At 37.5% G+C, this 22,799-nt stretch overlaps 1 protein-coding gene across 2 annotated transcripts in view; it reads right to left on the bottom strand.

Moving 5' to 3' along the window:
• ITGA2 (integrin subunit alpha 2) overlaps positions 1-22,799 on the bottom strand; it is a 266,068-nt gene that overhangs the window by 95,635 nt on the left and 147,634 nt on the right. For both annotated transcript variants that reach the window (XR_008400607.1, XM_053701265.1), the window contains exons 8-10: positions 21,644-21,794; positions 12,224-12,389; positions 9,450-9,526 (exon numbers count right to left, since the gene is read on the bottom strand). Coding sequence is in view for 1 of the 2 variants with exons in the window: in XM_053701265.1 (XP_053557240.1) it covers positions 9,450-9,526; positions 12,224-12,389; positions 21,644-21,794 (394 nt within the window). In the remaining variant the exon portion in view is untranslated. The remainder of the gene's footprint in view (positions 1-9,449; positions 9,527-12,223; positions 12,390-21,643; positions 21,795-22,799) is intronic.

Here is a 22,799-nt window from a genome sequence, read left to right as displayed (position 1 = left end):
CGGCCACTAGCAGGGGCTGTTAATCATCCCGATCGTATCTTACGACCCCTGCTTGGGGCTCAGAAGCAGCATCCACTGCTTAATAAATGGAGTCCAAGACCTCAGCGCATGTATTTCCAGGAAAATATGGTGTAAGATTACACCATTTAAAGTAGTAAGTGGGGCAAAAATAATGATATAATGATTACATGTAAGGCCACATTTTGCTGGCCAGTATGAAATTCATAGTTTATCTAAAGAGGGGTATAACGTATGTACATTTATATAACTTCTTGTTTCTCCTCCCTCATTTTGTCTTCCTTAGTGAATCTAGCCTAAGCAAAACAATTGACAACATTATCTTTTTTTAAACAAAGTAGACCTTATTGTTGGCATTGGTACTTTGTATGAGTCCTACCTACATGTAATTACATTTGCTTCCCAGGAGCTGCAGGTTATATCTATTATTAGTTATACAAATTCAAGAACATGAGGTCATGATCTCAAGCTAAGGTGTAGTAGTTTCAGGAGTAATTTGAGAAAACACTTCTTTACAGAAAGGGTGATTGATTCATTGAATAAACTCCCACAAGAGATGGTAATGACAAACACTATGGGGAACTTTAAGAATGCCTGGGATATGCATAAGGCTATTCATTGAACTAGGTATCCTACTGCCCAGCCACACTACCTAGAACGGTTTCAGCAGCAATGGGCAAAACTTTAAGTGTGTCTGTCAAGCAGTGGCCAGCAGGAGTTAATGAGAGCCAAGTGCCCCTGGTACCCTACCCCGGGTTTATGGGAACCTATGAAATGTTAGGAACAGGTTTGCACAAAACAGTGCCAAACACCTGAATCCCACCCCTCTAGTTAGGGTTATCTGTAAATGAGTATAGATACTGCTATAAGCAGTCACTGTTTATTATAGGGATACTAAACCCAATTTGTTTACTTTCATGATGATATCTTTATTTGAAAAAGCAGGAATATAGGCTTAGGAGCCGGAATATTTTTAGTTCAGCACCCTGGATAGTGCTTGCTGACTGGTGGCTACATTTAGCCCCCAATCAGCAAGAGTTACCCAGGTGCTGTACCAAAAATGGGCTTGCTAATAAGCTTAAATGATTGCTTTTCAAAAAAAGATACCAAGAGAACAAAGAACATGTGATAATAGGAGTAAATTTTAAAGTTGCTTAAAATTGCATGCCCTATCCGAATCATGACGGGAAAAATGTGGGTTTAGTATCCTTTTAAATTGCTAGTTAAGGCCATTTGCAACATTTTGCATCATACTTAGGTCACAGAATTTGAGTTAGTAAAGAATTTTGGAGAAGAAAAAATTACAGCAATTGCAAGCAAAATTTATAATTAACTTATAAGCTAATGTTTCATATTCATTAATTAATTGAATTAATATATTATTTTTTTATAATGTAGTATAATATATAAGATTTTGAGTTTAAAGTCCCTGTAGCATGAAATAGTATAGTGGCTCACCTAGTTTCTGGGGTCTTATTACTTATTTTTTTATCTATATTATCTTCTAGATTCACTAGCTGTTAATGATCATGCTACTAAGCATTGTTGTACCTACTCTGCAGGGTCTTCCATATGCTCCTCATTAACAACTAAACAGAAGAGGAATGTAATCTTTTAGAGCCCCCCACAAGGTCTGCATGTTATGCAACATCATTCATGCATTTGGGCTGTTAGTCTGTTTTTAATTAACAGTTTTTTATTTTTTCCTTTTTTTTTGCAAAAATCCTTGACTTTTTAAAACTATGGATATTTGCTAACAAGATATTGTATTGTATACGCTATTGTGTATTGCATATTATATACTGTATACATTGCTTACTCTTAACAATTCAACAATATAACACTGAAGTCGTCATTTTTGATTGATTAAAAATTGACTAAAAAATGTAAGTTTAAAACATAAACATTATATTGAATGTAATGTGATGTGAAGCCAGTATACATTATAGATTATATATAAGTGGGGTGCTTATTAGGGTGGCCAAACCTGAACATTCTTGCACCATGCACATAACACCAATTTTCTTTTTTCAGAGTGCACACTAAGGGGCAGATTTATTAAGCAGTCAACCTATTTATTCATAAGACCGCTGCTCCTTAACTCGTCCACCACCTCTGAGGCGGCGGACAGCAATCATCCCGATTGGATACGATAGGATTGATTGACACTCCCTGCTAGCTGCCGATTGGCTGCGAATGTGCTGGAGGCGGTATTGCACAAGCATTTCACGAGAAATGCTTGTGCAATGATAAATTCCGACAGCATATGCTGTTGAAATTTATTGATGTCCGCCCGCACAATGATAAATCGGTCCCTTAGGGGTTAATTTACTAAGTGTCGGGCAGACATGATTTGCTGTAGCGAATCATTTCCGCCCAACATTGCTAAATGCTGACAGTATATGCTGTTGGCATTTAACATTGCACAGGCATTTCACAAGAAATGCTTGTGCAATGCCGCCCCCTGCACATTTGCGGCCAATTGTCCGCTAGCAGGGGGTGTCAATCATCCTGATCGTATGAAATCGGGATGATTGCAGTCCGCCACCTAAAAGCGAGCTGGAAACATTGAGCAGAGAAAGCAGCATGTGCTGCTTATTAAATCTCCCCCTATGTATAAAAGCACATGAACACAAACTTGCACAAAGGTATTCACATTCACACACTTTCTATCTCTCACACACACTTTCTCACATATACTTGCACTCTCACACACTTTCTATCTCTCACACACACTTTCTCACATATACTTGCACTCTCACACACTTTCTATCTCTCACACATGCTTGCACTCTCACACACTTTCTATCTCTCACATATACTTGCACTCTCACACACTTTCTATCTCTCACACACACTCTCTCACATATACTTGCACTCTCACACACTTTCTATCTCTCACACACACTTTCTCACATATACTTGCACTCTCACACACTTTCTATCTCTCACACACACTCTCTCACATATACTTGCACTCTCACACACTTTCTATCTCTCACACATACTCTCTCACATATACTTGCACTCTCACACACTTTCTATCTCTCACACACACTCTCTCACATATACTTGCACTCTCACACACTTTCTATCTCTCACACACACTCTCTCACATATACTTGCACTCTCACACACTTTCTATCTCTCACACACATTCTCTCACATATACTTGCACTCTCACACACTTTCTATCTCTCACACACACACTTTCTCACATATGCTTGCACTCTCACATACTTTCTATCTGTCTATCTGTCACACACACTCTCTCACATATACTTGCACTCTCACACACTTTCTATCTCTCACACACACTTTCTCACATATACTTGCACTCTCACACACTTTCTATCTCTCACACACACTCACTCACATATACTTGCACTCTCACACACTTTCTATCTCTCACACACACTTTCTCACATATACTTGCACTCTCACACACTTTCTATCTCTCACACACACTCACTCACATATACTTGCACTCTCACACACTTTCTATCTCTCACACACACTCTCTCACATATACTTGCACTCTCACACACTTTCTATCTCTCACACACACTCTCTCACATATACTTGCACTCTCACACACTTTCTATCTCTCACACACACTCTCTCACATATACTTGCACTCTCACACACTTTCTATCTCTCACACACACTCTCTCACATATACTTGCACTCTCACACACTTTCTATCTCTCACACACATTCTCTCACATATACTTGCACTCTCAAACACTTTCTATCTCTCACACACACACTTTCTCACATATGCTTGCACTCTCACACACTTTCTATCTGTCTATCTGTCACACACACTCTCTCACATATACTTGCACTCTCACACACTTTCTATCTCTCACACACACACTTTCTCACATATGCTTGCACTCTCACACACTTTCTATCTGTCTATCTGTCACACACGCTCTCTCACACACTTTCTCACATATGCTTGCACTCTCACACACTTTCTATCTCTCACTCATGCTTGCACTCTCACACACTTTCTATCTCTCATACACATTCTCTCACATATACTCGCACTCTCACACACACTTTCTATCTCTCACACACTCTCACACACACTTTCTATCTCTCACACACTTTCTATCTCTCATACACACTCTCTCACATATACTCACACTCTCACACACACTTTCTATCTCTCACACATGCTTGCACTCTCACACACTTTCTATCTCTCATACACACTCTCTCACATATACTCGCACTCTCATACACACTTTCTATCTGTCACACACACTCTCTCACACACTTTCTATCTCTCATACACACTCTCTCACATATACTCGCACTCTCACACACACTTTCTATCTGTCACACACACTCTCTCACACACTTTCTATCTCTCATACACACTCTCTCACATATACTCGCACTCTCACACACACTTTCTATCTGTCACACACACTCATACACACTTTCTATCTCTCATACACACTCTCTCACATATACTCGCACTCTCACACACACTTTCTATCTGTCACACACACTCTCTCACACACTTTCTATCTCTCATACACACTCTCTCACATATACTCGCACTCTCACACACACACTTTCTATCTGTCACACACACTCTCTCACACACTTTCTATCTCTCATACACACTCTCTCACATATACTCGCACTCTCACACACACTTTCTATCTGTCACACACACTCTCTCACACACTTTCTATCTCTCATACACACTCTCTCACATATACTCGCACTCTCACACACACTTTCTATCTGTCACACACACTCTCTCATACACACTCTCTAACATATACTCGCACTCCCACACACACTTTCTATCTGTCACACACACTCTCTCACACACTTTCTATCTCTCACACAGACTCTCTCACATATGCTCGCACTCTCACCACACACATACACTCTCTTTCATACACACAAATACACTAAGGGGTATATGTATTAAGTGTTGAGCAGACATGATTTGCTATAGTGAATCATGTCCGCTCAACATCGCTAAATGCAGACAGCATACACATTTATCAGCATTTATCATTGCACAAGCATTTCTGGTGAAATGCTTGTGTAATGCCACCCCGTGCAAGGTTAAAGTAGTGGGAAACTTTAATATGCTAGATAGACTGGAAGGTACCAGTTGCTAAATCAACTACAAGTAAGTATATTCTAAAATCTTAGCAAGGGCAGTCACTTGAACCGCTACGTAAAGGAACTATTTTAGATTAGTACTTACAAACAATGATATAGTGGTCCAGATTAAGACCGGGTGGACAAGGACGTACAGTATATATTTTCCCCTGTTAGCCAGGCATTGCGTCTAGTGGGCAGCAATATGCTACCCGCAATTATTATTACACACTTGCGCACAAGCAGGGGCTGTCAATCTACCTGGTCGGAAAAGTCCTGGGGGATTGAGATACACCCCATAACAGTTGACGTAATGGGTTAAAAGGACACTGAACCCAAATGTTTTCTTTCGTGATTCAGATAGAACATGAAATTTTAAGCAACTTTCTAATTTACTCCTATTATCATTTTTTCTTCGTTCTCTTGGTATCTTTATTTGAAATGTTATCCACCAATAAAACAGTGCTGTCCATAGTTCTAAACCAATAAAAAAGCTTAGATGCCTTCTTTTTCAAATAAAGATAGCAAAAGAACGAAGAAAAAAATTGATAATAGGAGTAAATTAGAAAGTTGCTTAAAATGGCATACTCTATCTGAATCCCGAAAGAAAATTTTTGGGTTCAGTGTCCCTTTAAGAAGCAGTAGTTCTTAACTCTTGGCTGCTGGCTCCCTCACATGCAATGAAATATAAATAAAATAATGGTATATTCTGAATCTGCTGGGTGTGCTAAAAAATAATATATAATGAGTGGGACACTCACTGAAATGTGGCTTAAAATATCATTTTAACCTCTTAACGATATATGACGGAATTTTTCCGTCATAAAACAATTGAGCAAACTGAAAGCTGTGTCCTTAAAGGGTTAATATAAGTAGCAAAACAAACAAAAAAAGAACATTTATTTTGTTTGCAGATCTACTGCAAAGCTCTAATTCATACACTTAAAAAATGCCCCTTTAGGGCTAGATTACGAGTCAAGCGCTAATGTTTACGTGCAAACTATATTGGATTTTTTTGCTCCTGTTTGCGTGCAAGTTAACTCATATTATGATTTGAAAATAAATGTGAATACGCGAGCTCTGGTTGACGGTTATCTGAGACAAAAAAGTTGCACAATTCGCATCAAAAATACAATTAACAGTATCGTTATACTCAACACTGTGATAAAAAATGCTATGTTCAGAACATTAGAATGTAAAGTTATGTCATAAAAGCTTCTGTATTTTTGTGCTTTAAAATAATCATGATTTGGTTTGTTGGGTAATAGTTTGTTTTTTTTAAATTTCAGCTTCATTAAAGTCAATGGGGGAATGAAATTATGTATTAGCAATCTTGTGTAGTTTATCTTTAATCACTAGTATGCGTGCGCTCGAGCGCAAACTTTTTACTTTCATCTCATAATACAAGTGTATTGAGCGCAAAAAACATACTTCTAGCAGATTTAGTGCTTGAATGAAAGCGCAATATTGCACTCCATTTGTAATCTAGCCCTTAATGTGTCAATCCTCAGATAGTAGTAGCATTATAAACATCGCTAGCGTTAGGCTTTTTGCGCTTCTCGGGTTCCGCTGGTATTACAATTTGAGAAAACTAAGCAGAGTTTTCGCATGTAATGGTAGGATTTTTTATTTTTTGTAATGGCGTTTTTTTTTCAGTAATGGTAGGTTTTTTTTTTTTTAATGGTAAGATTAGGTTTTATTTAATCTTGCAGGTAAGTTTTTTTAATTTTAAGGTAGTTAGGATTTTTTTTAGTAAATTTAGGGGTATTTTAATTTGGTTTAGGTTAGGGGGTGTTAGGTTAGGGTGTTTAGATGTTAGTTTATAACTTTGCATTGTGGGGGATGGCGGTTTAGAGGTTAATGGTTTTATTTAGTGTTTGCGATGTGGGGGATGGTGGTTTAGGGGTTAATAGTTTAGATACTTTGTGATGTGGGGGGATGGCGGTTTAGGGGTTTATAGTTTATTTAGATACTTTGTGATGTGGGGGGATGGCGGTTTAGGGGTTTATAGTTTATTTAGATACTTTGTGATGTGGGGGGATGGCGTTTATTGGTTATTAGAATAGTTTATAAATGTAAGTGTACTTTGTTATGTATTTTTATTGTGTTTTAAAAAAAAAATATTTTCAGAACTGAATTTACTACTGCTCCTAGATCGCGGAAAGGATTGAAGCCGAACTTGTAATATCAGCGTAAGGAAAATGGCTCGTGAAATCGCGATTGCTCTAGCGCAAAACCACTTGCGCCGCACTTGTAATCTAGCCCTATATATTTACCTCTTTTTGTACTAAGTAATGTATTTATGTTTAAAAACTGGAAAATTTTGAAATATCTATGATTAAACAATTTTTGGGCATATTTAACTAAACTATCATTTAATTATATCCAAAACTGTAAAGTGAAAAATAAGGAAGAGCTAGATACATATGTGATTAGTCATGAAGTGGTGTGCGTAAAATATACAGGTACATTATCTTTAAGTCATAAAAACTAATCATTTTAAACAGTTGGAGCTATTCCCAGAGTCAATGTTTTACTAGAAAAAAAAAGCTATGCAACAAATAGATGTCACTGTTTGTAATGATTAACCTCTTCACTACTGAGAATTTCAGCGGCTTTACTATCACTTAGTTTAAACAAAAATAGAGCCTTCATTCTATTTTTTTTTACTAATGAAAACTAGATATATATATTTTAAAGTAGACAACCCAAGGTATTGATCTAGGCCCATTTTGATATATTTGATGTCACTCTTTGGCCATGCTATCTTTTGTGCTATATTTTTTTCTCACAAAAATGATTACACATGTAGTCAAAAGACAAATGGTTGTAAATGTTTCTTCGGAGTCTCCTCTGTTCAGAAATAGAAGACATGTATGGCTTTGCAATTGCTTTTTGGCAATTAGAAGGCCACTAACTTTAGATGTACATCACACTTCTGAAATTCCCAGCAGTGATGGGGTTAATCAGGTAGCTTTTGAGGTTAATATTTGCTCTAGTGTAGGGATTACCCTCCCACTTCCTGATTTCTACCTGATCACCCTAAAACAGCTCTCTTCCCTCCCCCTCCTCACTGGTCACCATCATTTTAGGTACTGCCAGTATGCGATATATGCCTTTTTGTTTTTAAATACATATTTATTCAATTATGTTTTCATTGTGTAGTGTAGGGATCACTCCTCCGCCTCCCAAATCCCTGATTCCACCCAACCACTCTCTTACCCCACCATGTTTGTTACTGCAGTCAGTCTGATAGTAAGAAATTACAATTTATTTTTTTTAAATGTTATTTTATAATTTTTTTCTGTAGTGTAGGGACCCATAGCCCTCTCCTCTGCCTAACCGTTAATCCTTGTGGGGAACCCCGCCCATCCCTCCCCCTCCTCCGCTGGGCCGCCCACCCACGTCTCTCCTTCTCTTCCATCAATCCCACTCGGCACCAACAAAGGATCGTTATAGAAACTGAAACAGCAGTTTCACTCTCTGTAAAACTCAGCAAACTGGCTTTATATGCTAAGGGAGCACAATCAAAATGGATAATTGGGAACAAATTTAAGGGGAGAATAAAATTACAGTACACTGTCCCTTTAATGGTAAACTACTGTTTATATGGTCCATAATTTAATAGAATGTTCCCCAAAATCCTCATACAATACTATACACTGACAATGTTTGTCAGACTGAAGGACATTTTCTAAGGATCCATAGTAACTTCTAAATTTTCAATAAAAAATGTTCACGACACTGAGGAGTGCTATGAAAAAAGATTTCTGCTTGTAATTTACCAGAATGGATTTGGGGGTTGCACCACGGTGTGGAGATGAATGCTAGTGTGGGGGATAGTGGGAGATGTATGATGCATCCATGCACTTCTCTTGAGCATGCTCTGCACACATCACATGTTCCCATTTACTGAGTACAATGATTGATGGAGAGGACACATAATTCCTTGATGCACCCACTTTATCAGATACCTTAGTGCGAGGTTCCTCCATGTGGCACTTTTCATTATTTCATGTCCTGTGGTTCTTGTAATCTAGCATATACCCTTTTCACCTATTCTTTTATTCTCTAGAGGATTAATGAAGTCTCTGGTGAGCACTCTTCCTCCACGTATACCCTTTTGTTTTTTTATTCCCCTAATTTCACGATTTTCACTCATTTCTAGTGGGATCCCTGGGGGTCTGATGATCCCCCACATCATCATAACAAGGGACATACATGCTTCCGGTATTATTAAAGAGGAACTCATCCTCATCTTTCAATATAATAAAAATGTGCTTTTAAATTACCTTATTTTGAGAGTACTGGGCACTGAATCCAACTTGAGACATTTCCATTTGAAAGGTTTCCCCACCTTGAACAGTCCCTGAAATGAACACATATTCAATCACTTAATTTGTTTCCATAGGTATTGCGAAAGCTTACCCTATACACATTAGTATAACTAATGTTAAATCAACAAAAAACCTCAAAATTTAAATGCATAAGTGCATTCCAGTTTTGGATAGAAGCATTTCATTTTTGTAGTAGATATGTTTTAAAAAATTTTTTTTTCTAGTAATGATTATCAGTTTCAGTGATAACGTATGCCAATAGCCTATGTAGATATGCCCTAATTAAAACAACCACTTGCTTAAGGAGACTATATTACATCAGTGATTACTCAAACTACATCATCACTAATGGACACATGCAGTTAGCTTTCAACCCAAGTTCAGTGTTTAAGGGTTCATGCGCACATTAAAATCTATTCACTTATTCTGGTCCTACTATTTTTTTTTATGCTCTTGACTTCTGCTTTAAGATGTATCTATATCTATACTATAAATCGAGTTTGTAACGCGTCCGTCGCCAGTTGGGCATGCATACTCAAAGGAATGTTGGCTGCGCGAGGCAGCCAAAAGAATTTTGGCTGGACGCGCAGGTGGATTCTTTCACCGCCCTGCAATTTTTTAAATCCACCTTGATGCAGCGTAGGCAAACGAAGCCTTAAAAAAAACAAAACGCACAAAATAACGAAAACGTAACCGCCCACAAGAAATAAAAAAACACGTAACCGCCAGACAAAATAAATAAAAAAAAAAACCTAACCGCCCGCACAAAGCATAACAAAAAAAAAAACCTAACCTCTCGCACAAAGTATTAACAAACACTTAAACCGCCAACCCCAGCATTGCAAAATAATAAAATAATTAACCCCTAATCCACAAATTAAACAACGCAAATAACATAATTAAAATATTAACCCCTAAACCGCCAACCCCCCACATCGCAATAAACCTAATTAACCTGTTAACCCCTAAACTGCCAACCCCCCACATCGCAATAAACCTAATTAACCTATTAACCCCTAAACCACCAAACCACCAAACCCCCACATCGCAATAAACCTAATTAACCTATTAACTCCTAAACTGCCAACCCCCCACAACACAAATAACAAATTTCGTTACTAAGCACCCTAACCTAACACCCCCTAAATAAATCCCAATACTAAGTTACAATTAAAATAATAAAACCTAACATTAAATTTAAAAAAAAATAATCTAAAATTACAAAAAATAAAAATTACAGAAAAGATAAACAAAATTATCAAAAATAAAAAAAATTAAACCTAATCCCTATGAAAATAACCCCCCAAAAAATGAAAACACCCCCTAATCTAAACTAAACTACCAATAGCCCTTAAAATGGCCTTTTGTAGGGAATTGCCCTAAGGTAAACAGCTCTCTTACCCCCCTAACAGTAAACCCTCCACCCACCAAACCCCCCAAAATAAAAAAAAAACACTAAAAAAACCTAAGCTACCCATTGCCCCTAAAGGGGCATTTGTATGAGCATTCATCTCTTTTACTGCCCTTAAAAGGGCATTCAGCTCTTTTACACGCCCATTAAATCCCTAATCTTAAAAATAAAAAAAAGCCTAAGTCTAACCCCCAAATAGGTACTTACCATTCCTGAAGTCCGATGGAGAAGGTGTTCTTCCAGGCGGCTCCATCATCTTCTATCTTCTCCCGGAGTTAAGGCAGCACTGAGCGGAGGTGCGGATCTGGCTTCCCCGATGCACGGATCCTCATCTGCAGTCTTTAGCGGCGGCGGTCCTCAGTGGCCTGGAGGCTCCTCTTCATGCGATCGTCCGCCGCACACTGAAGGTTAAATGCAAGGTACCCCATATTTATGGGGTACCTGGCATTTCTATTGGCTGACTTTTTTTAATTTTTCAGTAGCTTTAATCCTATTGGCTGATTTAAGAATTTCAGCCAATAGGAATGCAAGGTACCCCAAATTGATTGATTGATTGATGGGTAGCTTAGGTTTTTTTAGTGTTAGATTTTTTTATTTTGGGGGCTTGGTTGGGTGGGGGTTTAATGTTAAGGGGTTTAATGTTAGGGGTTAATTGGTAAAAAAAAATTAGGAAAAAAGAGCTGTTTAACTTAGGGCATTGCCCTACAAAAGCCCTTTTAAGGGCTATTGGTAGTTTAGTATTAGAATAAGAGGTGTTTTTATTTTGGTGGGGATTTATAATTTTTATAGGGGTATTAGTTCAGGTTTAATTTTTTTATTTTGGATAGCTTTGTTTATTTTTTTCTGTAATTTTACATTTTTTATTTTTATAATATCACCTTTGGGGTTTGTAATTTTTTAAACATAGACTGGGCAGGCTTATCGCCTAGTATAAATATATCTATCATCAGATATATAGAGATATATTTAAAAAAAATAAATGCCTTCGGGTTTAGCGCTATAGGTCTTCGAGTAAGCGCACAAACAATAAGTGCACTCCATTGAAGTCTATGGGGAGATGAAATTAACGCAGTTGCGGTATCCAAAGTCTTGAAGTTACTGCACATCGGTTTTCACTCGTGCGCAATTTACTTTCAACTTTTACATGGTAGTACACAAGCGGAAAAAAATGTATTAGCACGCCACTTGTAATCTGGCCATCTGTAGGAAATGTGCCTCTCACAAATGTGTTTGTACCAAGTGTATTATTTAAATTTGAGTTATAAATTCAGAACCTCTACAATCAATAAAAAAATGGAATTTAATTAACCATTTGTACCTTCAATGCTAAAAATTCGCTCTCCAAGAGTTCCTGCTTTTTCCAACAATGCAACTTCATCGGAAACATTGAAGAAATAATTTTCTGTTGGAGTACTTGCAATAGATTTGATTTCATTTATAAGTTTTCTGCTGTCAATATTGTGTCTGTTGTAATATCCTAAAACCTTTAAAAAAAAAAAAAAAAAAAAAAAAAGGTTACATTTTAAGATAAGTTTTAACATAGCAGATGAGGTTTAATCTATACATTACTTACATTACACAAAAGAAGCTGACAATTGAACTTACATTAAACAATTAGAAAGGCAACCCATTTAAAGGGACAGTCTACAGTACACCATCATTTTTATTATTTAAAAAGATATATAATCCCTTTATTACCCATTCCCCAGTTTTGCATAATTAACACTTATATTAAAACACTTTTTACCTCTGTAATTACCTTGTATCTAAGCCTCTGCAGACTGCCCCCTTATGTCAGTTATTTTGACAGACTTGCATTTTAGCCAATCAGTGCTGACTCCTAGGTAACTCCAAGGGCGTGAGCACTTTACCTATACATCACACATAAATGAACGCCCTCTAGTTATAAAAAATGTCAAAATGCATTCAGATAAGAGGCGGCATTCAAGGGCTAATAAATTAGCCTACCTAGGTTTAGCTTTCAACTAAGAATACCAAGAGAACAAAGTCAAATTGATGATAAAAGTAAATTGGAAAGTTGTTTAAAATGACATGCCCTATCTTAATCATGAGAAGTTTATTTTTGCCTAGACTGTCCCTTTAACACAAGCAATCATATCCCTAAATTCTGTTTTTATTCAGAAATGTATCTAAGCTATTTTAAAATGTATCTAAGGCATTGGCAGTCCCTACCTTTTAAGGCAAGGTGTCCCACAAGTTGATTGCTCCTACCATGAAGAAACATTTACGTTGCTGGAGATGAAATCTCCTTTCCTCTAGCCTTAAAGGGACATGAAACCCCAAAAAATTATTTCATGATTTAGAAAGAGCTTGCAATTTTAAACAGCTTTCTAATTTACTTCTATTATCTAATTCGCTTCATTTGCTTCATATCCTTTGCTGAAAAGCATATCTAGATAGGCTCAGTTGCTGCTGATTGGTGGATGCACATAAATGTCTTGTGTGATTGGCTCACCCATGTTCATTGCTATTTCTTTAACATAGGATAGCTAATGAATGAAGCAAATTACGTAATAGAAGTATATTGGAAAGTTGTTTAAGATTGTTTTCTCTACCTGAATCATAAAAGAAAAATGTTGGGTTTAGTGTCCCTTTAAATTGTACCAGCAGCTCACAAGAGCCGCCCCCTGCAGAATCGCGGCCAATAGGCCGCCAGCAGGGGGTGTCAATCAACCCGATCGTACTCGATCGGGTTGAATTCCGGCGATGTCTGTCCGCCTGCTCAGAGTAGGAGGACAGGTTATAGAGCAGCGGTCTTTGTGACCGCTGCTTCATAACTGCTGTTTCTGGCGATTCTGAAGACTCGCCAGAAACAGGGGCCATCAAGCTCCATACGGAGCTTGTTAAATAGAGCCCAATATATGGGCTTTGAATATATTTATATAAAGTAATCATATTTCCTCTCAAGCACCTTTTTTTCTAGAGTAAACAGACCCAGATTGGATAACTTCTCTTCATAGTTTGAATACCTCTATTCCTCTTATTAGTTGTGTGGCCTTTCTCTGTCCCTTAAAAGTTGTCATTATTTGAGCATAAACTTTGTAACAACTTTCCAATGTACTCCTTATAATCTTGCTTTATTCTCTTGTATCCTTTGTTAAAGCGTAATCTTAGGTGAGCTTAGCTGCATGAAAGTGTCTTTGGCCATCTGGCAGCATTCAGCAAGATTACAAGTTTTGCAGTCTGGTGCAGTACGGCTATACCGCTGAAAAATTGTCCATTGCGCGTGGAATGACAGGTCTCCTGTATTACAAGTCACGGTGGTATAACTATACCGCAAGTGTTTTAGCCTGTATCGCAACAATCCATACCGCTGTGCAGTCCAGCTAAAATGCTTGCATTATAGCCTATACCGCCCTGATCCATACCGCAATCTGAGACCAGTAGTTAGGGATTTTGTGAAACAAAAATGTTTCACAAAACTCATAACTAAAATGTTACAAAGTACACTAACACCCATAAACAACCTATTAACCCCTAAACCGCCACCCTCCAGCATCGCAAATACTATATTAAACGTATTAACCCCTAATCCACCGCCCACCCACATAGCCAACACTATATAAAGCTATTAACCCCTCAACCCCCGGCCCCCCACATTGCTACTACTATAATAAACCTTTTAACCCCTAAACTGTCAGCCCCCCACATCGCAACTACTAAACTAAACCTAATAACCCCTAAACCTTCAGCCCCCCAGATTGCAACACACTAAATTAAACTATTAACCCCTAAACCTAACACCCCCCTAATTTTAAATTAAATTTACAATTATCTTTAAATAAATAAAATGTTACCTGTGAAATAAAAAAAAAATAAGTTTAAACTATAAAGTAACCTAAGATAACTATTTTAAAACAATAAAATTAACGAAAAATTTAAAAAACCTAAATTACAAATTTAAAAAATCCTAAAACTACAAAAAAATAAAAACAGAATTACATTACGAAAAATAATAAACAAAATTATCCAAAATAATAACAATTAAACCTAATTTAATACCCCTATAAAAAAAAAAGTCCCCCAAAATAAAAACACCCCCTAACAATAGACTACCAATAGCCCTTAAAAGGGCTTTTTGTAGGGCATTGCCCTGAAGCAATCAGCTCTTTTACCTTAAAAGTAAACCCCCCCACCCAACCAACCCCCCAAAATAAAAAACCTAAGTCTGAAAAAAACCTAAGCTACCCATTGCCCCTAAAGGGGCATTTGTATGGGCATTGGCCTTAAAAGGGCATTCAGCCCTTTTGTGCCCAAAGCCCTAATCTAAAAAAAAAACACCCAAAAAAACAAAAAAAAAAACCTAACACTAACCCCAGGAAATCTACCCACAGTTCCTGAAGTCCGGACATCCATCTTCATCCAGGGGGCGAGAAGTCTTCATCCAGGTGGTGACATCTTCATCCATCGCTGGGGCATCTTCTATCTTCATCCCGGTGGTGCAGAGCTGTGGAGGTGCGAAGCATCGCCGCCGGTGATGCAGACATCCAGCATGCAGGATCCTCTTCATACGATTAACGCTGTACACTGAAGCTTAAATGCAAGGTTCCCGTTTAAAAATGAGGCACCTTGCATTCTTATTGGCTGACAATTTCAAATCAGCGAATAGGATGAGAGCTACTAAAATCCTATTGGCTGTTCATGAATGAAGATAGAAGATGCCTCCGCAATGGATGAAGATATCGCCGTCTGGATGAAGACTTCTCCCCGCCTAGATGAAGATGGATGTCTGAACTTCAGGAACTGTGAGTAGATTTCCTGGCGTTAGTGTTAGTTTTTTTGGGTGTTTTTTTTTTTTTTTTTAAGAGTAGGTCTTTGGACACAAAAGAGCTGAATGCCCCTTTGTATGTTTAGGTTTAGCTTAGGTTTTTTTAGACTTAGGTTTTTATTTTGTGGGTTAGTTGGGAGGGGGTTTACTTTTAGGGGGGCTTTGTATTTTTTTAAGATAAAAGAGCTGATTGCTTTAGGACAATGCCCTACAAAAGGAGGGCAGTCGTTTAAGGGTTAATCACTTTATTTAGTGATATTTATTTAATAAATTTAATTAGTGTCTGCGATTTTGGGGCGGCTGATTATAGGTTATTACATTTATTTTGTGTCTGCGATGTCAGGGGTGCGGTGGATTAGGGGTGTTTGGACTAGGGATTGCGTTACGGCGCTCACCATTCTGCGATCACAGGTGTTTGTTTTTTTCCATTGATGTCTACGGGGGAAAATGTGCACGAGCATGTCAAGTCAGGCCTTGGGTTTTGTGCGGTATGGAGTTTATATCACACAACAAAAGAAGGTTTTTCAGTAACTTTAAATGGCAGCGCTATGGAGAGTGCGATAGCGCTATTTTTTTGCGTTATTTATGCACCTGTTATAGAGCAAAACTTAAAATCTGGATGATTGTTTGCAATGTTATGCACACTTTCAATCACTTGTGCCGCAGAATGCTCTAGACACAAGCACACTCCTAAGCTACTTTCTGCCTACTTAGCTTTACTCCTCAACAAAGGATACCAAGAAAATACGCCAAATTAAATTTAAGAAGTAAATTAAAATTGCATGCTTTGTCAGAATTATGAATGTTTAGTTTTGACTTTACGGTCTCTTTAATACTATAATTTTGCTTACGCAATTTACAATGTTTTTCAAATCAAGCACAGGTTAGGGATGGAGTATAATGGAGGCACTGCAACTGTTCTAGAGGGAATGGAAGGAGCATGAATTGCAGAGATATTTTACAGAAAAGGCAGACAAAAAAAGTATATAGCGGTGTTGTTTCTGTATAGTTAAAGGGATACTAAACCCAAATATTTTCTTTCATGATTCAGATAGAGCATGCAACTTTAAGCGACTTTCTAATTTACTCCTATTATCAATTTTCCTTCGTTCTCATGCTATCTTTATTTAAAAAGCAGGAATGTAAAGCTTAGGATCTGGTGTTCTAAAGAAAGTGGTATACCGCATAGGAATGTGTATACCACGTCACTTTAGGTCACATGACTCAGCTGCTGGAGGGGTGTTGCGCACAATGCGCATGCTCAAGAGGCCCAACCTCCTCCAAACAGCTGATGTAAAGTAAACAACAGATGGCCCGTAATCATAATTTATAGAGGCTAATAGCCTTCACTGCGCACGTGCGCACTGCAGTCGCTTTATTCAATATAATCTAGACTCTGTATGTCACTGTCATGCATATAGTTTTTAGCTCACTCAAATACACTCTAGATTATAGAGTGTATTTGAGTGAGCTAAAAAGTATATGCATGACAGTGACAAATGTGACAGCATAGTGCTACTGTCATGATACCCACACCTTCCCCCACCAGAATAAAATTTCTGAGCATTCACCGGACTTCATTTAAAAATTTAGCCTTTATTAAAAAATTACAAACACGTGGCACACGGAGTAGGACCCGTTGTTCGCAAGTAAATCTCCTTAAACAGCTGTTTGTAGGAGGTTGGTCCTCTTGCGCACGCGCATTATGCGCCACACCGCTCCAACAGCTGATAATATGTCACCTATGGTATACCATTTACTTTAGAACACCGGCCCATTTTAGGTTTAGCATTCTGGATAGCACTTGCTTATTGGGGACAACATTCAGCCAACCAATAGGCAAGCATGACCCAGGTTCTGAACCAAAAAAAAAAGATAGCAAGAGAACAAAAGAATTGCATGCTCTGTATGAATTGTTAGAGAAACATTTTGGATTTAGTATTCCTTTAAACATTTTTGGGCTATTACATTTTAAGCTTAAAGGTACTCGAAGGTATGAACTATAGTGCCAATAGGTATTGATAGCTTGCACAGTTAGCAATTTCCTATAGAAGCCATGAAACAGCAATGTAGTGATGTCCCCTCTAAACATCATGCAATACTGTGTGTTTTTGCAATTACATGTGACTTTCAGATGTGTACAACCTTTTTTAAAGGTTGTACTATTCATAAAAGAAAAAAAGAAAAAACTAACTGCAACCCCCCAGAACAAACACCAAATATACATTTAACATTAGAGATATCTAGATCCTCATCACAAATTAACCATACACAGGACAACCCCATCTCAAATAACCATTACAGTGCCCCCCCATAAACAAATTTGCCATTGAGCACAAGTGACCATATAAAGCAATTAGCAAATCACCTAGAACAACCACTGCTTCTAAATCAAGTGGGATTTGGGGAAGCTTACTGTCACTGTGTTGTGGGTATCTCAGGGAGATTGTGGTAAGGTTTAATTTTTCACTGATGAGTAGTAAAATGTATTTTTATGGCACTGTAAATACCAGTGTAGTAGCAACTTGGGTCAGAAACTTCCTAATGGATAGTCATTGTGGCCCAAAAGTGATGTAGTTACTAAAATGGAGCCGCTACAATTCAAACTATACTGCTACTTTTACATGTGGCAATGCCATTTTAGCGACTTACATGCGATCTAGGTTCTCAGTTTTTACAAATTAATTAAGCTTTTTAGTGTTTTCAAAAGTATTTACAGAAGACAAAGAGCAAAAACCTGCTTTGCAGGAGCTCCTAAAACTGTACCATAATCATGTCATGCCGTATTCACAGTAAAGAATAAAAGTATCTTACCAGAACTACACTATCCCTCTCTTAAAACTGCCCTCCGAGGCTGTTTAATCTCTTGCTTCCTATACATCACAGTGGGATACCATCTGGGAAATGTTCTTTGGTTTTACAGGACAATTTTGAAAAACTTCTCAAGTCACAAGAATTTTGCAAGATGCAATGAGTGCTGTTTTTAGTGTTGTATGTTAACACATGTTTTCTTCCTGTTATCTCTGTATACCATTTGCACTACCTTTTTGTGCACCTTTCTTGGGTTACCGTATTATTCTAAACTATTTCTGATTTGTAACCAATAGCAGTAAACTATCTGTGATACCTAGAGATTTCTATATTAGATTTGGAAATTCTTAACTTGAAAAAGGCGGAGCCACCAGAGAAGCAATGCAAGTTTACACAATATGGGCCCCATGTATTATCTATTCACACGCTGGCCCATATGCATCCTTACACACTCTGATGAGTGTGTAATGCCCGCCCCTTCTCTTATGCGACCAATTGCATGAGATAAGGATCTGTCAATCACCCTGATTGAGCTAGTTCAGGATGATTTCTCTTCGCCACCTCAAAGGTGGCTAAGAGTGTAAGAAGCAGCAGTCTAAGGACATAGCAGGAAGCAGGCTCGCATGTTCGAACCTGCCCCGCAATGGTTTCAGAGCAGGTTACACTGCTTCAAACATGGACCCCAAAGTCAGCTCTTCTATACAATAATCGCATTTGTAAAGCATGCGTCACTGTCGTCAGTTGCACAGACAGCCAAAAGAATGTAAGCTGCACACACAGCCAAACTAAGCATTTAACCGAAAAACCTAACCGCCCATACAAAATATTAACAAAAAAAACATAACTGCCGAAAACGAAGTATTAAAAAAAAACAAAAAACGCCTGCACGAAATATTAACAAAAAAAACCTAACTGCAAAAAAAAAAAAGTATTAACAACAACAAAAAAACGTCTGCATAAGTATTAACAAAAAAACACCTAACCACCCGCACAAAATATTAATAAAAAAAAAAACCTAACCAACCACACAAAGTATTAACAAAAAACCTAACTAACCACATGAAGTATTAACAAAAAAAACCTAACCACCCACACAAAGTATTAGCAAAAAAAATCTAACCGCCTGCACGAAATATTAACCAAAAACCTACCCCCCCGCACGAAGTATTAACCAAAAAAAACCTTAAACCACCAAACCCCGACAACATAAAACTACCTAAACCTTAAACTGCCAACCCCCCACAACACAAACTGCCTAAATTACACTATTAACCCCTAAACCGCAAAATCCTCCACAACGTCAACTACCTAATTACACTATCAACCCCTAAATCGCCAACCCCCACAACGCAAAACAATTAATCTAATCAATAAGCCCCCTAAGCTAAAACCCCATAAATTAACCCCAATTATATAAAATAAAAAAACTTACAAGATTTAAGATTAAATTAAAAAAACTAAAATGACAAAAAATAAAAAAATCTAAAATTACAGAAAAAAAAACTTAATTATCCAAAATAAAACAATTTAAACCTAAACTAATACCCCTATAAAAGAAAAGCGATCAGCTCCTTTAACCTAAATAAAATGCAAATTACCCCCTAAAAGTATACCCCCCCCACCCACACATCCCTCCAAAATAAAAAACCTAAGTCTAAAAAAACCTAAGCTACCCATTGCCCATTTGTATGGGCATTGCCCTTAAAAGAGCAATCAGCTCTTTTATTGCCCATTAAAAAATAAAAAATAAATCCTAATCTAAAAAACAAAACAAAAAAACACCCAAACTTTTTAAAAAAAAGTTTGGCCCCCAAATAGGTACTCACAGTTCCTGAAGTCCGGTGGTGAAGGTCTTCTTCCAGGGGGCTCCAACTTCATCCAGAGCAAGGACATCTATCTTTATCAGAAGAGAAGGTAGTGCGGAGGGGACCGCAGAGCATGACCGGCGACAGTAGAGCAGGACCAGCGCCCGTAGAGCAGGACCAGCGTGGAGGTTCCTCTTCATGCGGTCGCCGCCGCACACTGAAGATTGAATGCAAGGTACCCCATTTATATTGCGGTACCTTGCATTCCTATTGGCTGAAATTTTGAAATCAGCCAATAGTATTTTAGTAGCTCTCATCCTATTGGCTGATTTCAAAATTTAAGCCAATAGGAATGCAAGGTACCTAAATGGGGTACCTTGCATTCAATATTCAGTATGCGGCCGTGACCGCATGAAGAGGATCCTACATGTCGGTCCTGCTCCGTGACCGCCGGTCCTGCTCTGCGATCTCCAGTCCGGCTCTGCGGTCAACTCCACTCCACGCCGCCTTCGCTCAAGATGAAGATAGAAGATGCCCCCACGCTGGATCAAGATGTCGCCGCCTAGAAGCAGATCTTCACCGCCGGAATTCAGGAACTGTGAGTACCTATTTCGGTGTAGACTCCACCCATCATTTGCCTTATTTGGAGGAGCCAATCTGGACTTTATGACTACCCTTGCTGTCTGTGGACTAAAGTTAGTATTAAATTAATTGTTTTGCAGTTTTTATCTCATAAAGACATTTATGGACAGATTTTAGCAGAATGAGAAGTCAGGAGGTGCTTTTCAAGTTCTAAGAATAAGAAATTGCTCAATTAAAGGGACACTGAACCCAAATTTTTTATTTCGTGATTCAGATAGACCATGCAAATTTAAGCAACTTTCTAATTTACTCCTATTATCAATTTTTCTTCGTTCTCTTGCTTTCTTTATTTGAAAAAGAAGGCATCTAAGCGATTTTTTTGGTTCAGGACCATGGAAAGCACTGGTTTATTGGTGGGTGAATTTATCCACCAATCAGCAAGAACAACACAGTGTGTTCACCAAAAATGGTCCGGCATCTAAACTTACATTCTTGCATTTCAAATAAAGATACCAAGAGAATTAAGAAAATTTGATAATAGGAGTAAATTAGAAAGTTGCTTAAAATTGCATGCTCTATCTGAATAATGAAAGAAAAAAATTAGGTTCCGTGTCCCTTTAAGAGCTAAATGACATGAAATGTGTCATTACGCATAACTAAGCATTTTATATAAACATCTCAAAGTTTTTACTGTCCTTAAATACATAAAAGCATTAATAAAATCTATGCACTAACAAACAATTCTACGTACCGCAATACCAAATCTGAGGATGTTATCCTTGTTGCAGTTTCCAATTACTTCTGATAACCTTGAGTTATCATGTGATTCTCCATCAGTGATGACAACCATGACTTTGTTTGCATTTGAACGACCTCCATTTGCCGAAGAGAAAGCAAACTGTCTGTAGTGTAGAAATAATATTATAGATACAATTAAAGACACTCTAGCTTGTTAAGTCTTGTACACATTCTTTTGTAATGAAATTTAACTCCTAGATTTTGTGTTGTGAAGTTAAAATATAGTAATAAGGTGTGTCATTTTAGGACTATGACAGAATGTACTGATGTTTGATTTCAGATTTGATAGAAATTATGGGTTCCATTTATCAATGTCTAGGTGACAATGTTCACAACTAGAGAACCTTTCCAACTGTGATCATGTTGAGGGTGTCCCGCATTTATCATTACACGTACAGATGTCAATCACTCCATTCTGTTTAATCCGGATAGATTTTAACCTGCCAGCACAGAGAGGTTAAAAGCCAGCAGTATTAAGACCGCTGCTTCTTAACCATTGACTGCATCCTCATTCACTTTTCTGTATGACCCCATATCCCAAAATTTTTGGTTACTTGCGTGTCTGTGTATGCCCATGGGTGTGTATTTGTCTCAGTTTTAGCTCATATTTGGCCTATATATTTGTCACAGTCGAGGCTAGGTATGCATGGGTGGATTATGCAAATTTATTAAATAAAAACTTTGTTAAGTATCAAAATATACTGCATTAGATACATGCATATTTCATAAGTAATATAAAAATGGATGAAATAGAAATACAAATCACACAACACCCCTAACCTAAATAATAGTTGAAGGAAAAGGTGTTCGATGCAATATAAGAAATTAATAAGAAAGAAATGAAAAAGAAAGCATCTTCAAATACCAAAAAAGAAAACATATAGGGAAAGAAAAATCTAAATATCTACAATAAATCTATTAATAGTTAACTCCTGAGTCACAATGTATTAATCTATTCTATCTGACACCCCTCCATACTAATAATGTTTATTGGAAAGCCATTAACCTCTTAAGGACATATGACGGAATTTTTCCGTCATAAAACAATTGAGCAAACTGAAAGCTGTGTCCTTAAAGGGTTAAAAACATATTATTAAGCTAAAAACAAA

Source organism: Bombina bombina, chromosome 2 (assembly GCF_027579735.1).
Source record: "Bombina bombina isolate aBomBom1 chromosome 2, aBomBom1.pri, whole genome shotgun sequence".
In the NCBI taxonomy this organism is placed as follows: Eukaryota; Metazoa; Chordata; class Amphibia; order Anura; family Bombinatoridae; genus Bombina; species Bombina bombina.
This window is presented reverse-complemented; position numbering and strand designations above follow the sequence as displayed.